The sequence below is a fragment of the Dreissena polymorpha genome, chromosome 3, assembly GCF_020536995.1.
Source record: "Dreissena polymorpha isolate Duluth1 chromosome 3, UMN_Dpol_1.0, whole genome shotgun sequence".
Lineage (NCBI taxonomy): Eukaryota > Metazoa > Mollusca > Bivalvia > Myida > Dreissenidae > Dreissena > Dreissena polymorpha.
Genome location: NC_068357.1, coordinates 73298313 through 73315634, shown reverse-complemented (window position 1 = coordinate 73315634; position 17322 = coordinate 73298313). Strand labels below are relative to the sequence as shown.

General features: G+C 33.7%; 1 protein-coding gene across 1 annotated transcript; it reads right to left on the bottom strand.

The window, feature by feature from the left end:
* Positions 1-750: 750 nt before the first annotated feature.
* Positions 751-17295, bottom strand: LOC127874754 (protein YIPF4-like). Its single transcript, XM_052419346.1, has 6 exons — positions 17113-17295; positions 11935-12100; positions 6988-7159; positions 6316-6393; positions 5186-5299; positions 751-3072 (listed from the first exon to the last, which is right to left on the bottom strand). Exons 1-6 carry the CDS (start codon positions 17258-17260, stop codon positions 2935-2937), a joined length of 816 nt encoding a protein of 271 aa, XP_052275306.1. The 5' UTR covers positions 17261-17295; the 3' UTR covers positions 751-2934.
* Positions 17296-17322: the final 27 nt, after the last annotated feature.

Below are 17322 nucleotides of genomic sequence, written 5' to 3'. Positions count from 1 at the left end.
CTGTCACCCGCGGCGGACTCTTATACCAGTCATGTGTGGGAGATGGTCATATTACTCGTAATCAACTATAAAGAAGTCATTTTTAGTAAAATCGAATCAGATTCAAGAAAACAAAAAATTTGATACCAAGATGTAATATATTTTAAACACAAAATGCAACACAAAAAGCAAAAAAAACATTTTTTACAAATATTAAGTGCGCATATTCATGACGTCATTAACACGTCAAACGTCATATTCTTTCACGCGAAAGCTGCAGGCTTTTTTTTTTCATTATTTCTTTAAAATCTGGGACTTAGTGTTATGATAAACAGATAAACAGGTTAGAGCCTTATCTTTTTGTAATATATTAGGCTCAGCACGAATAAAATAATAAAACAATGATTGCTCAAAATAACTTTGGGAGTTTCCGTGTAGTTCTATTTTCCTATTCTATTTTTAAAGAAATAATTGACGCCTAAGAAAGATGGGATAAATTGAATACTAGGTCGGTGCCGAATAAAGTGAAGTTTATTTGCTCGGCCCGAAAATCTGAACCACTCGCCAAGGCTCGTGGTTCAGATTTTATAAACCTAAGAGCACATTGTGCTCAGGTGAGCTAAAAATGGATTGGCAAGTGAAGCATTTCAGTTGTTATATCTTCACATTGTTGTTATCTGCCATCATTTGAACTGATAATTATTTCATTTTAACAAGCCTGTTGTTTATTTGTTAATTAAATGTGAAAAGTAACAACTAACAGACACCACATAATTATTATAATTTAATATCAAGCCCTCACATAACACTTTAAATTATCGTTGTAAATATTAACTATTTACATTATACTTAGTCAATAAATTTCACTATTATTTGTTACAAAAGCAAAAGCAAAAGTACTAACTACAATTTACTTTGTTGATATCTGCTAACAAGACTTTAAATGCATGATTTTTTTAAAAATAAAACCAATAGATACTTATATACAGGATCTGGCACGAGTTGTCATATCATACCATATTTTATAAAACAAGCAAATTCGTTGAATTTATATCCCCCGCCTATATGCTTCTGGACACAAAAGTATTATATTTGACACTCAAAAAAGCATTTTTTCAAGATACAAAGGGCCATAACTCCGTTATTAACAGATGGTGTACAATGCCATTTGGTGTGCATCATCCTCTTATCCATATACATACTCATACCAAGTTTCAATGAAATCTGCCAAAGCACTTTCAAGATATGGCTCCGGACGGACTGAAAGACGGAAGGACGGACAATGCCAAAACAATATCCCTCCGCCTATGGCGGGGGATAACAAGTTCAGGAATTTTGTTAGTTAGCAAGCCTTTGGCGAGCTCACTAACGAATTTTCTGGACGAGTTTAATAAAATATGGTATGAAATGACGAGTGTCAGATCTTTTTTATCACATGCTTTTAAATGAGCAAATTAAATAAATATTTATGCAAACATAATGATAAATCCTGAATGTTGTTTACATTTTGTGACGTCATTTGACGTTGCAACGTCATTTCAGCAAAATAACAAAATGCGATTGGTCAATCGAACAAAAACTATCGCTTAAAAAGTATATAACACATGTGTAAGATAAAAATATTCGTAATGGTTAAATATCATGGGAAACAGGGTCTGGCATGTGATAAATATGTTTTACAACTATTTTCTTCAAATCCTATGAAAGAAAGTCAAAATATTCACCTTATAATAAATATTGTCAACCTTTTATAAAATACAAAACATTCTTGAACAAAAAAAATAATGATCATGAAAAAAATGTAAACCTATAGCACATATAAACAAATATGGCTCGTTTAAATAATCAATTATCAATCAAATATCACAGAAAACACCTTAGTTTTATGCAATAATATGCAACACATATTTACACCAATTAGTAACAGAGTAGTTGAACACACAAACATTTAGAGATACAGACAGACATAGGGGCAGACAAGTGCATTGCTTAATGAATAATAATTTAAGGATAAGTTTTAAAATACAGCCAGTTGTTTAGTGATTATATTTTTTTGACTCTTAATATCAGGACCTTGCAAAAAAGTGTCTTAACACAAGTAATAAGTATATTGCATGTAGTTAACCACAATCGTGCACTGGTTATAATAAAATACCCAAAGAGGTAAACCTATATTCACCTCACACTTTATACAAAACCATATATTAGCCACTAAAAATGATTCTTTTGAAGAACTTTCCATATCCATTGGGATATTTTCCTTGATTCTCTAGCAACCCATGCAAAAGACAAACAAATCTTACCAGACATGAGGTCCAATAACTTTTAAAATTTACCACAACTCAAAAGATTTTACCTGACCCTGTTCTTCTTTAACCAAACAATAGACAATACCTTTAATAAAGTTTATTTTTATTATTATGACGTTTTTTAACAACTCTTAATACTATAAAAAAGCAACTAAATTTAAACCCATTCTATGAAAACAGATGGTAAAACTTTCAAATCAAAGTGAAGATAGCCCTTTGATAAATACAAACCATGTGCAATATTTGACTGGTTCTAAGAATTGTGCTTGGAGTTTGATATATCACCAGCAAAAATAGCTAGTAGGATGGTTGGTAAAATCCGCTTTATTATAAAGTCAAATAATCAATCGAAGTAAAAATAAAGATAAACAAGTCCGTACTTTTGTTTAATATATTCCTAGTTTCTTTCCATTTTTAACTAAAACACTATTCACATACTAGTAGTTTTATTGTCTGACACGAGGTCTGACAGTTTCTGGATAATACCGGACCTCAGCAAATTTTATCGGAGATGTCCGAGGTCCAATGTCTTTCGCATGGGTTGTTCAATAGCCTTAGAACAGGTTTAAGAACCGCACAATAATCCAGCAAAACAATTCACATAATACAGAACATGAATTTGATGAAAATGAGATTCCCTTCCAGTTCATGCACCGGTGTACAAGGAGAAGAAATACACATAGAGCAGAAATATCGGGTATAACAGCAGCGGCCTCTTTTGTTGCAGTTCTTGAACACACAGTAATGATCCAGCACTGAACGCAGCCCAAATAACACCAAGAAACTGAAATGAAATAAAAAAGCACATTTTTTATTAGACATTTTAAATAAGTGAGATTTCCAAAACACTACTCTTGGCAATATTCCTTGAATATGTTTAGGAACACAAACTTTCATGTGACATCTATGAGACCTTGCATAGAAAGAAATTATGAAATGAAAAGGGGTACAATTGTGGCCACATTACTGTGAAATCATTTATTTTCAACAGCACAAAATTTCGTCATTTTAGATTTCGTCAGCACTTAAATTCGCCGAATTCTGATTTTGATTTTTTTTTAAATGCGTCAGTCAATATCCGATTTGTGTGTAATACATATTCGCGATCAATCGCAGTTGCGAAAATCGTGGTACGAATGCGGGAACACACTTGAGAATCACTGCAGGAGGTGGGGCCTGTTTGTCACATGCCAATTAACTAGTCTTTTGTTATCAAGGGACAGTAATGGACTGTCTTAATGTATGCCATTCACACGTTCATTGTTTTGATTAGCGGACAAGTGGGATCGAATAACCGTTAACAAGTGTTAGTAACAACGAAGCCAATTGCCAATTAGTCTTATTCTATTATTATAATTGCCAAAAGTAAACTACCGGTATATAAATCAATAATGTCAATAATTTAAAAATAAATAAATTGATACATATAAAATAGCAATAAGTGTGGTTAAACGCAAACAATCAAACAACAAACAGCAATTAAAATATTCTTTATTAATTTGTAATAAATACGCATGTTGATCACACATCGTCATCTTTTCATTTGGTTTATTGTCTTTCATCGGCATTCGCTGCGTGATGGCTAATATGCAACACCCCTGAAAAATACAATGCACCTAATGGGTAATAAAGTTATAAACAATAAGCGCTAATTCGTAACCATTCTACATAAACGAAGTCGACGCATTCGATACCGCTGTACTGCACACGCGTTTTAAAGAAGTGTAACGTGTCAGTTAAGTACCTTGTGTAATCTACATCCCTTTGTGTCAAAACCGGATTAATCTTGATTACGTAACAGCAGTGAATGTGTGCATGGATTATGTTGGAATTTAATGCCTCATGTCTACGGTTAAGTTTTAAAATATTGTTCAACTTAGTGTTTGTTTTTGTTCAAACATAAAGCATGATTGTTCGTTAGGATCTTAATTTCGCCGATCGGTCGACTGACGAAATTTATGAAAATTAATGCCTGACGATTAATAATGGTTTCACAGTACTTGAATGCCCCTTCTGCCTCCACCCGCTTGGACTTGTCAATTTTTGGAAGGGATGGTACATAATCAGAATATTATATTGAATTACAGACATTTTTATACTTTAAGCCACATTTGAATAATTGATTTTTTATTATTTATTTAAACCCAATAATTTCCCATTTTTGATAAGAAGTTTTCATTACCGGTAACATAAAGGCATGTTTAACCAAACGCTACCAAATGCATTGATTTGAAATGTCCATATAGTACTATGTCCCATGTCAGATCTAGATACTAGATGTACAACTGAACCATGCTCTGAAAAAACAGGGTTTAATGCATAAGGGTAAAGTGTTGTCCCAGAGTATTAATAATTCCATTACGCAAATGCATTAAGACCCATTTTCCCATAATGCAGCTCACAGTTGTCAATTGACGTATTGAAGGCAGTTATTCATAATAACATGAGAGTATTAAATAATTACAATTTATTGGTAATTAAACCATATCGCTTTTACAGTTGTGAAAACATTACTCAAGCAACATGATTAAAAAGTGAAATGACACATAACGTCATTATATGAAAACTGTTACTGAAGTTTATTAAATAAATTAAATATGGTCTAAATTTTTCGTTATTCATGAAACCCTGTGTGGCTTTTTAAACTGTGTGCAATTCAATTTGGTTCATCACTTGTTGAGGCGCCTTTACACTGTACTAATCAGAAAACACAATTTTTTAAATGAATATACAACAATATTTGGACATCAAATATTTGAATGGGAATCTTCCAATAACAATTTTGGTATTGTATGGCTCTCTCCTTTTTGGACATACAGACACATGAACAACCAGAGGAAACTCTTCAATGAAAATCGTTGAATGAACAAGTACTGACATTTTGACTGAGTCTTTACCTTAACTATCAAAGCTAGATAGTGTAATGATGCAAACAGCGGCATAATCAGTGCTATCAACACCAGCGGAAGGACAGAGTAACCAATGACACCCAGACACTGAGAGTAGCTCACCTGTAAATACAAAACAACAATCATGTATAGCTACTCTATAGCAAATATTTATGGAATGAAAGCACAAATGGTTTCATAAACCCTTGTAGTTGGTCACCAACAGAATATCATGTACAGCTACTACATGGCAAATGAAAAGGTGCAAATAGATTAACAAACCTTTGTAGAAGGTCACCAAAAGAACATTTCAGTAAAATTATTCAGAAATCTTAACAACATAAGTTTTCTATATGCTATGTAAGACAAACTGCCTCGTATACTAAAGGAAATTTGTATAAATTCACCCAATATCATTCCTTTAAAACTATTTTCAAATCCAGCATTGAATGACCTAAAAAGATTTTCAAATTTTGCAAGTGATGTAATGGTTTTGTTGCCATGGCAAACATATTTGTAACACCACATGATTAAATTAAGGTTTAAAGAACCTAGTTTTATTTACTACGCCTGTGAAATACCATACAAACTAGATATGTGACACTCACAGATGACCCCCCCCCCCCCAAAAAAAAAGTGCACAGAGTAAGTCGCCATGCATGTACTAGTGAATTAGTTTGTTTTTCAGCACACTGAACATTCAGCAATAAGCTGTTGTATTCCCAAATTTCATGTTTGACATGTAAGTGCGACACTTAATATTGAATAAGAGAACAAGTATTTATGTGTGATACGCTGTCTCAACATCATGTACAAGTTTTATTTAAATAACTTGATAAAAGATGAATTTGACATTCAGGAAAAGATGTATACCGGTAATTGCAATATTATAGCTGTACTTGGGACCTTGACCGTTAAGCTAGAGTAACAGAATTTGAGTCTAATATGCTGCTCATCAGAATCTAAGGGTTGGAGATGAAGCCTTAAAAACTTGAATCTAGTAAGAAAGGTCTTGTATTAAATATAACTTTCTAAGGGACTACAAATGCGTCAAAATACGTATCTAAGGGGTAAAAGGGTTTAAGCTTTCCACATGAAACTATTCCATCTGTCTTGAATGTGGATGTACATGTACCTACCTCTCCCCCTAACACTCTGGCCAACATGAAGATGATGAGAGATCCAAAAATCCAGATGGTGATTATCCAGGACACCACCTGAAAAGGTCATTTTGAAACTGAATCATCAAGGTCTTGTAAAATACAATATTAATATGGAAGGAATACACCCCAAGAAACGCAGTATGCAAACACTGTTATTGCTTTCTACATATTATATGTCAATGTTTATTTTACACATACAAAAAAGGCATGGTTAATGTTAGGTTGGGTGAATGGGAACATTTGTTCCTAAACAACAACTGTGTTAAGTATTTAAATGTTGTAGTAGATCTATGGGGTGCTTTGTCTAGTTGCAATGGAAAAATCTTGTTAACATCGTAATGATGCATCAAAGACAGATCATGGAAGGACTGGATTCTCCATTCAATGTGCCTTCCAAAGTAAGATGTTCACCGCTTAAACAAATTAAACCAACCCTTATTTTCTTTTATAAATAGGTTTTACTGTGATGTAATTTACGAAAGACCCTTGGGTTGAAAAATAACCCTATGACAAGGATAACCAAAACACTTCCTCGTTTAAATAGATCCAGCAAAGTTAGGCACTAGTTGTAAAACTATTCTGGCATTAAATGGGAGGAAATCAGCTAATAAGGAGACCAATCAACTGAATAAAACAAAGACCAATTACCCTGAATTGTCCATACAATGAAAGGAGTGAGTAGAGCAAGATCACAACAAGGGGGCCCCAGAAGTCTGGGTTCTCCCTCACCACATGTCGATTGAAGCCCAGCTGCGGAAGTGGGAACAACACACAGCGTAACTTGTAATAGATGTCCTTCAGATCTATGTCCAGCTCCTCCCTGAAAAATACAAACATTAGCAACACTGCAACAACTATTTTTATATCTTAATTCAGAGAGTGGTGAACAGGTGAAGGCTATTACAGAAGAGCCCTGGAAAAATGTCCCTTTTTAACCCCTGCTTCTTGATCAACAATCAAAATTCAAGTTCCATACTATATTTAAAAATAAGTTAAAAAAATAAACAAAGAAGGTCATGGTGGCCCTGAATCACTCACCTTAGTTCACTGTAAAACAACTGTTGAAGACTTGACCTGGTAACCTAGTTTTTCATCCCCACTTGATCCATATTCAAACATGGCCTTGAGAATGTCACAATGAACAATCTGATCATATTTCATTAAGACTGAGTCATAATGTCGCTTTTACAGTGGAAACAAGGTTTTTCAAAGATTTGACTTGGTACCTTGTTTAACACATGACCCAGATTAGATTTTGGCCTAAATATTGTTATTATAAACATTTTGACCAAGTTTCATAAAGATTAACTCATATGTGTCGCCTCTAAAGTGGTTACAAGCTTCTTCTAGGATTTTACCTGCTGTCCTAGTGACACACATGGCTTTGACTTGAACTGGGCATTATTATTTATAATTGTAAAGTGAAGTTGTTGTGGACACTAGAGTAAACAAGCTAAAAATTGATGACATCACAAAACACTTCAACTGATGATGGACATAAGGTTATCACAATAGCTCATCATGAGCCATTCTGTTCCAGAACATAAGGCATTTATATAAGGCCTCTCCCCTAGATCTTAAAACACAAGGGTACGCTTCCGTGCCTGATTTCAAAAGAAAGTAAACATGCATCTCTGTACTTAAATTTCCATATAAACATTACTACAAGCAAGTATAGATATCAAAATACACGAAACACAAATAACACTAATCAACGTCTACGGCCCTAACATAGACGATTCCACATTTTACGAAACATTACAATCCTTTATAATTAATAACCAAGATAAAAATATTAAAATCGGTGGTGATTTCAATACTGTCCTGAACCCTTTATTGGATAAAAAGAATGGAAACCTTTATACTCATACTAAAAATAGAAACATTTTAAATAACATAATTGTAACCTACAATATGATAGATATCTGGCGTACAGTATACCCAAACGAAAGCAAATTCACCTAGCACTCAAACACAAAACCAACAATATTTTGTAGATTAGACTATTTTTTAATATCTGAATCTCTTTGCAACATTATTGACACATGTAACATAAAACCAGGATTTATGACTGACCACTCTATAGTTGAACTTAAACTCTACAATATACAACCTGAAAGAGGCCCAGGATACTTTAAAATTAACAACAGCATTTTATTAGATACACAATATCAAACACAAATAAAACAGGAAATATTAAATACAGTTCAAAATAATAAAGATGCAAACCCAAACACCTTATGGGAAGTAATTAAAGGAAATATACGTAACACAACAATTAGATACACATCTTTTAAACAAAAAGAAACACACAAACTTGAAACTGACACCATCAAAACCATTGAAACACTTGAAAAACAATTGCATCAAACAAACACAAATGATACCACCGACATTGAAAATGAAATAACATTAAAAAAACAAATATTAGATGGAATCTATCATACACATCTCAATGGAATAATACTAAGAGCGCGTGCACAGCATGTTGAACACAATGAAAAAAATACAAAATATTTCGCAAACATTGAAAAACGTAGAAGTGAACAAAAAACTGTACACAAATTAGTAGTCAATGGCAAAGATATAACAAACAGAACTCAAATACTAGAAGAACAACGTTTATTTTTCGAAACCCTCTATAAAAGAAAAAATGTTGAAAATAACACCCTTTTTAAAAATACACATCACGCTTTAAACCAGGAGGAAAAACAACTGTGCGACGGATTGCTTAATGAATATGAATGTGGATTAGCCCTAAATCACAATCGAATTTTATAAAATATTCTGGAATGATATAAAAACACATCTAATTAATTCACTTAACTATTCATTTAACAACGAAAACTTAACTACGCTACAAAAACAAGGTATTATATCACTTATTCCAAAACCTGGAAAAAACTTAGAATCATTATCAAACTGGCGCCCGATAAGTTTACTTAACAATGATTATAAAATTGCAACTAAAAGTATAGCAAACAGAATAAAAAAAATATTATCATCAATCATTTCAAAATCTCAATCTGGTTTCATAAAAGGACGTTACATTGGTGAAAACGTTCGTCTTATCCAAGAATGCATAAACTATTTCAACAATTCAAATAATCCTGGTCTAATATTCTTTGCAGACTTTGAAAAGGCATTCGATTCGCTTGATCATTCATTTATGTTCTCTTGCTTAGAAAATATGAACTTTGGTGAAAGTCTCATTCAATGGGTCAAACTATTCTATACCGATATTAACAGTATAATCATTAACAATGGCTTCTTTTCAAACAGTTTTAACATCGAACGAGGGGTTCGACAAGGATGTCCACTCTCATCATCCCTATTTATTATTTGCATCGAGTATCTATCACATCACATCCAATCAAATAAACACATAAAAGGCATATCACTAGAACCTGACGAAGAAATCAAACAATCCCTATTTGCTGACGATGCAACTTATTTTTTAAATGACAATTACGATTCTTTCCATAACCTTATAGAGTCGCTAACCCTTTACGGAATGACATCGGGTCTTAAACTAAACAAAAGTAAATGTACTGTGCTACGAGTAGGTAAATTAAAACAAAGTAATGTTCAATATAATAAAGAAATGAAATTTAATTGGACATCCGATGAAGCCACAACGTTAGGAATTACTTTCACAAATAATGAAAAGGATACAGTTCTAAAAAACATACTACCTAAATTACAGAATTTTAAAAACTGCTTAAAATCATGGCATCATCGTAAACTTACACTTATTGGAAAAAACACAGTATTGAAAATGTTTGCACTTCCTAAGTTAATATATGTATTTACAGTTCTCCCAAATCCACCAATTGATGTTATTAACGATATAAAATCTGCAATATTTAATTTCATATGGGACGGTAAACCTGATAAAATAAAAAGAACTCAGCTAATTCAATCTGTAGAAAATGGAGGTATCCAATTAACGAACATTGACTCATTCTTGAATGCAATCAAATGCAGCTGGGTTAAAAGATACCTAGATAGTACCAATACGAGTAAATGGAAATTATTCTACCAGAAAATCCTAAAAAAATATGGTGACTCCTTACTCTTTGAATGTAACATCAGCAATACTATCTTACATGAAATTGCAAACGAAAACATATTTCTGTCTAATGTTCTATCAGCGTGGAGTGATGTCACTCATAATTTAGAAACCCAAACCAGCAGTAAAACAATAATATGGAATAATAAAGACATAACGTCAAACAATAAGACGTTTTTCTATAAAGACTGGTTTGAACGAAGCATTAAATATGTCGACCAACTATATGACTACAGAATTAAGGATTTCTACTCTTTTGATAATATATGCTACATATACGGAATACCTTCAAATAATTTTCTGAAGTACTACACACTAATCAAAAGCATACCCATACATATTGAATCTGAAATCAATACAAATAATACACCATGTACTCAAACAACATTTGTAGAAAACATACTTGGAAGAAAAAACAAAACAAATAAAATATTTTACACACTACAAATTAAAAACCCTACAGAAAACTCCAAAATCCAAAATAAATGGCAAGTCCTTTTTGGAGAAAATGAACTAAATTGGAAACATATATTTACCATGCCATACAAAGCAACAATTGAAAGCACACTGAGAAATTTTCAATATAAATACATCCATAGAATTATAGCTACAAATAAATATCTCTATAAATGCAAATTATCTAACTCAAATCTGTGTGACTTCTGCAGTGAAAACATTGAAACTATAGAACATCTTTTTTGGGAGTGCAAACACATCCAGCCTATTTGGAATCAATTAATATCTTTTCTTGAACAACATCAACTAAACATTAAACTATCTTTCTTAGATGTAAGTTTCGGAATTAACTCATTGAAATCAATAGACTGTAATAATATTGTGAATTTTATGGTTATATTGATGAAATATTTTATCTTAAACATGAAGTACAAAAAACAAGTACCAAATTTTAATTGTTTTGTCCATAGTCTTAAACTAAAAATCCAGATTGAGAAAGAAATAGCCCTCAGTAATGACACATTACAAATCTTTGAACAAAAATGGAATCGGATTAAATTCTCATAATGTTTTGTCCACTAATATACATTTCACTCTAATGTTAATTTATCCCTCTAAAATAGTTTTGTTTATTTTTTTTTTTTTCTCAATCGGACAAGATCATTGTGAATATACAACTAAACACACAAGTCCAGTATGCTTTCTTCAGACTTTATACAACTCATCATTGTTCATAACTATTTCTCTGTTGTTCTTTTCTTTTCTCTCTAAAAAATATATATATATATTAGCATATCTTGTATAACATGTCTGAACTTTATTGCTTTGTACAATCACTGTGTTGTATGCTCATATACATGTTTACATTGTATGTAGGATATTGAATAAAAAAAAACAACATTACTTTGTACTTGTTTTAGCTCTGAAGTAATTTTAAAATAATAAAGGTCTCGTAAAATTTAAAAAACAACAGAATACACTGCCAACTGGGGGTCTTAGACACTGTGTGCCTTAATAAAACCAGGGTGAAATCCCTGCATATTTGTAAAACAAGTGTCACTGCTTACAGCAAGGGTTCCATGTCCTCATGGTCAGCATCTTCCTCCTCAAGGAGCCAACCAAACCCTTTACTCTCCAGGAACTGTCCCGCCTTGCCTCGGTTCTTCACTCCATAGCTGAGACCAGCTGGGGCTGCCGAGGACTGGCTGGTGTCAATTGTTCCTTCCATGTTACCTTTGACAATAATTTCAAAAGTAATATTTTTTGTTTGTTGATAACCGTACTAAAAATAGCAGTTGTTCATAATGTAACTCAATATTTTAACCTATAAAGGCTAAATACAAGTGGACTGGATCTTTTACAAGCTGTATTATCATGGCCTAATATGATATAAGAGGGTCCATTGTACAATATAAGTATACATTTGTCAAAAAAAAAAATTAGCCACACATTGAACCTGATTTTTCATCTAGCCATGTAAAAAATTAAATATGGGCTGTCAGTTGTAATGGCAGCCATTGTGTGAATACGTTTTTTGTCACTGTGACCTTGACCTTTGACCTAGTGACCTGAAAATCAATAGGGGTCATCTGCCAGTCATGATCAATGTACCTATGAAGTTTCATGATCCTAGGCCTAATTATTCTTGAGTTATCATCAGGAAACCATTTCACTGTTTTGAGTCACTGTGGCCTTGACCTAGTGACCTGAAAATTCATAGGGGACATCTGCAAGTCATGATCAATGTACCTATGAAGTTTCATGATCCTAGGCATAAGCATTCTTGAGTTATCATCCAGAAGCAATTCAACTATTTCAAGTCACTGTGACCTTTATCTTTGACCTAGTGACCTGAAAATTGATAGGGATCATCTGCCAGTCATGATCAATGTTCCTATGAAGTTTCATGATCCTAGGTGTAAGCATTCTTGATTTATAATCCGGAAACCATTTTACTGTTTTGAGTCACTGTGACCTTGACCTTTGACCTTGTGACCTGAAAAAATCAATAGGGGTCATCTGCCAGTCATAATCCATGTACCTATGAAGTTTCATGATCCTAGGCGTAAGCATTCTTGAATTATCATCCGGAAACCATTTTACTGTTTCGAGTAACTGTGACCTTGATCTTTGACCTAGTGACCTGAAAATCAATAGGGGTCATTTGCCAGTCATGTTCAATGTACCTATGAAGTTTCATGATCCTAGGCGTAAGCATTCTTGAGTTATCATCCGGAAACCATTTTACTATTTCGTGTAACTGTGACCTTGACCTTTGACCTATTGTCCTGAAAATCAATAGGGGTCATCTGCCAGTCATGATCAATGTACCTTTGAAGTTTTATGATCCTAGGCCTAAGCATTCTTGAGTTATCATCCGGAAACCATTGTACTATTTCAAGTCACTGTGACCTTGACCTTGTGACCTCAAAATCAATAGGGGTCATCTGCCAGTCATGATCAATGTACCTATGAAGTTTCATGATCCTAGGCCTAAGCATTTTTGAGATATCATCCGAAAACCATCTGGTGGATGGACCGACGGACGGACAGACCGACCGACATGTGCAAAACAATATACTCCTTCTTCTTCAAAGGGGGGCATAAAGATCTAAAAGAGCCAAGACAAAAGCTAACTCATCTGTTTTAGACCAAGACAAAAATATAGATAATAGAAAATTAACAGCAATCTAGATGCTCAGGGGTGGGAATGCAACTTTTGAAACAAGAGGAACTTCTGGGTGGGTCTCAAAAATGCATGTCCCATAGTCTTAATAATGCTTCATAGTCAAAAGTCAGTTAGACAACACTGTATCTTCATGGGCAGTTGAAAAACAAGTTCATAATGAATACAAAAAAAAGTTCTGATAAATTGCTGGTACATAATGGCAACGTACTTTTTGACGATGCTGCTTAAAGATGCCTTATCCTTGGCTGATATGAAACCTAGCTCCTAAAGGGTAAACTCAATGTGAAGCCGATGTAGAATAGGTAAATGTTTCTATATGTTAGTATATGTGTTTATGTCTCATGCACAATGCTTATGTCCCTTGTCTTGTATGTGTCCATTACATCTCTTGTGAGATTCAGTCTCTTGTGCTGTCTGTGTCAAGCCATGTAGTGTGATGTCATACTTGTTTTGTCCAGTGAGAATGAGAGTTATCAAATTATTAAGAATTGTATTGGTCAAGACCCAAAACAAAGTGAAATTCATTGCAAATTGCTGACCATGCTTTTCTTTGCTCCCAGGCTGTGGAAAGCAGGGCTCCCGCTGCCGTTCGCCAGATTCGCCAATGGCAAAAATTTAGCAAATTCGGCGAATAAAATAATCGTTTGGCGAAAACGTCCGGCGAACGATTTTTGTCAGGAAAATATCGTTCACCGGACGTTTTTGCCAAACGATTATTTTCCTGACAAATGCCATTCCAGATAGTAAACTCTATCAGCTTTAGACTGTGCTTCCATACATCGCCGTATTATTGACCCACAAAATTGATACGCATTCTGCATTAACACCTGTCAGAAACTGGATATCGAGACAAAAGAAAATGACTGGTGTAACCGTCGATCTTATCGGCTTAAATAAACAATTACATCTGATTAAAGATTGCTGCCGATTTCAATCAATTTGAGTAAAAGCCGTTAGCGAATTATCAACTAAGTCACACAATGAACATAAGTAAAGAAGTTAATAATTGATTTTAATTTCGAGAAGTTCGTAATGTTTGTAATGATTAAAGGCTAAATGCGTTACAATTGTGAATGACGATAGATGAAGAGGTATAAAACCCTTGACATTTACGGCGAAGGTGTTGGAAATTGTGACTGCCATAATGGCGACCATAGGCAATAAGCATCCTTTGGACTCTGACGAATCTAATGACCCGGTAAAAAAAAAATCAAATCTGATAATAGATCATTTAAAGTTGTTTGGCTTTCGGAATTCATGTGGTTAGATTATAATGCAAAATCAAAAACGATGTATTGCAAAATATGCATACAGTTTCAAAAATAAAATTCATTCACATCTTGGTGTAGTATGTTGAAAAAAGACAACATTTCAAAACACGAAAAATCAAAAGGTAATAAAAAAGAATGACAATCATTAATATTAAAATGTATATACATGAATATTTTTTATATTATTAATAATATATTAAAAATAATGTTCATAATAAAAATATATTGACACTTTTCAAAATTAGCTTTTTGTTTTGAAATTAAGCATATTGATTTTGTTTATTTCAGATCACAAAGAGGCCTCACAAGCGTCTAGTCTGAAAACATCCATGACAAATGCGCAGGCTGCAGCAATATCCAAAAGTGAAGCGGCTGTAGTGTCGGCTATGACTAATGTGTACTTTGCTGCACAACTGTGTTTTTTTTGTTATGCACACATGATGATTATAGTAATAAACATATTAAAGCTTCTTTGTATAGTTTCTTCTTTTACACTACTGTAGCCTATACTTACAACAGGCGGTTCCGAATGCTTTGCTAATACTTTGGCTACAGTTTCTAAAATTTGGCAACAAAAAAATCCATTTGGCTAAAATGTTGGCTACAGAAATTTTTGGGCCAGGGGGGTCCCTGGAAAGACAAACTTGTTTCAATATAATATTACTGTGTTTTCTTTTCTACCAACCTGGTTTCTGTATTCTGTTATCAGGGCCCTCGTTTTTCACTTTTTACCGCCGAATATGGACGGCTTCCCCCATGAAAAAGTATACTTTTTCCCCCTATTTCAGCTCAAAATTTCTCCCTCCAAAAAAAAACAACAAAACAATATTTTTTTGTAACTTTTATACCCATGTTGCCAGCTGGTATCATGCTACTAACCTTTGATTAAATGTATATTTATGTAAATCACATTAAAATATAGAAATTTTAGGTGTTGAATGGTTGGTGAAAAGATCTTCTCAAATTCCCCTTTTCGCCCAAAAAGACGCGAAATTCCCCCTTCTAGGGGCCCCGGCCCCAATCCCCCAAAGTGCAGCAAGCAGTGCTCCAGCAAGGCCTAAATTGAAGGGCGCCCCGCCCTGCCCTTCCTAACCTCCGCCCTGCCCTCCCTAGGCCCCCCCCTGCCCTTTTTTACATATGATAATTAATAAATCTCTTATTACATTGTATTAAATTCATTCCTCATTGTAGACATTGTATTTGAATGGTTTAAAAATGGTTTAATAATAATGGAAATTATATATTCTAAAAATTATTAATAACATATAAATCAACATGCAACAGGAAGCATTCCAGAAACGCCCACGCGCTAAAAAGTGCCCTTTTGACAAAAAACTGCGCGTCGAAAGTGCCCTTTTTACAAAAAAGCCCCCCCCCTGCCCTTTTCAAATCCTAGCTGTAGCACTGCTGCAAGGGCCCTGGTTATATATATTTATACATCAGGGTTTTTTCTGCCTTTTTTGGGAAAAGGAGTCTGACAAAATTTGGAATTTTTTATCGACAAAATTGGTCTTTTTGGGAATTTTTGCTTCGATGAAACGGCTCATTTGGGGAAAAAATTGTGAATTAATCATGCTTACTTAATTCAGTGGTTTAACAAATAAATTTGTTTTGATTTGTTATTTTGTCTTCTTTATATAAACAGATGCAATATTGGGCATGTTCAACATTAATTCAAGTACTGCAGTTTTGTTTTTCAGTTACAGTTACACTCTGAGATAAGAACTGAACAGTCAAAACCTTATAGCAGATATTTTTGACCAAAACAAACACTGGTTAGTAACACAAGTAATATGACACTTCATTCTTAACAAAAACAAAAAAACAAAATTTTTTTTTTTTTGGAAATTGGGAATTTTAATTATAATTTCGGTTTGGGATCGGGTCCGTTTGCTTTGGGAGTGCCTCCGTTTTTCGGAGGCGCAGACAGTGCTGAAAAACCCCTGTACATATATATAAGAATTTCCAATATACTTTCAGACATTAGACATTGAACCTTGGAAGGCATTTTGATTTATTTGAGCCCCTACCCCACTACAGGATAATTAAGTGAAAATTGTATTACCGATTGATTCTAGCTAATGATTGATACCGTCTTAGAAGTTACCCCCCCCCATGATATTCTCGACTCGATTTTAAAACGCTAATAAAAATTGTCTTGGGATAGAAAAAAACAGCCAGATTCTCACACGAGGATAATGTTTCTTATCTTTGTTTATTGGTAAAACTTTGATTGTCATCTGAGACTGAAATTCAAAGAGATGAATAGCCACAGCTAAAATCACCTGTTGTTGTTGTTTGTATAAACTGAAATTCGTTTGGAGACGTAAATTGATTTGATTTTGAGTACGGAGGCGGTTGGTTAATATCATAGTCATCCATGTCCAGCATGAAATTCGTCGCTGATGTGGATGTGTTGTCGTTGACTGCCATCTTTATTATTTACGACAGCTCTGTAATTTAGTAGCCGTAGATTCGATTCTTAAATATTGTAT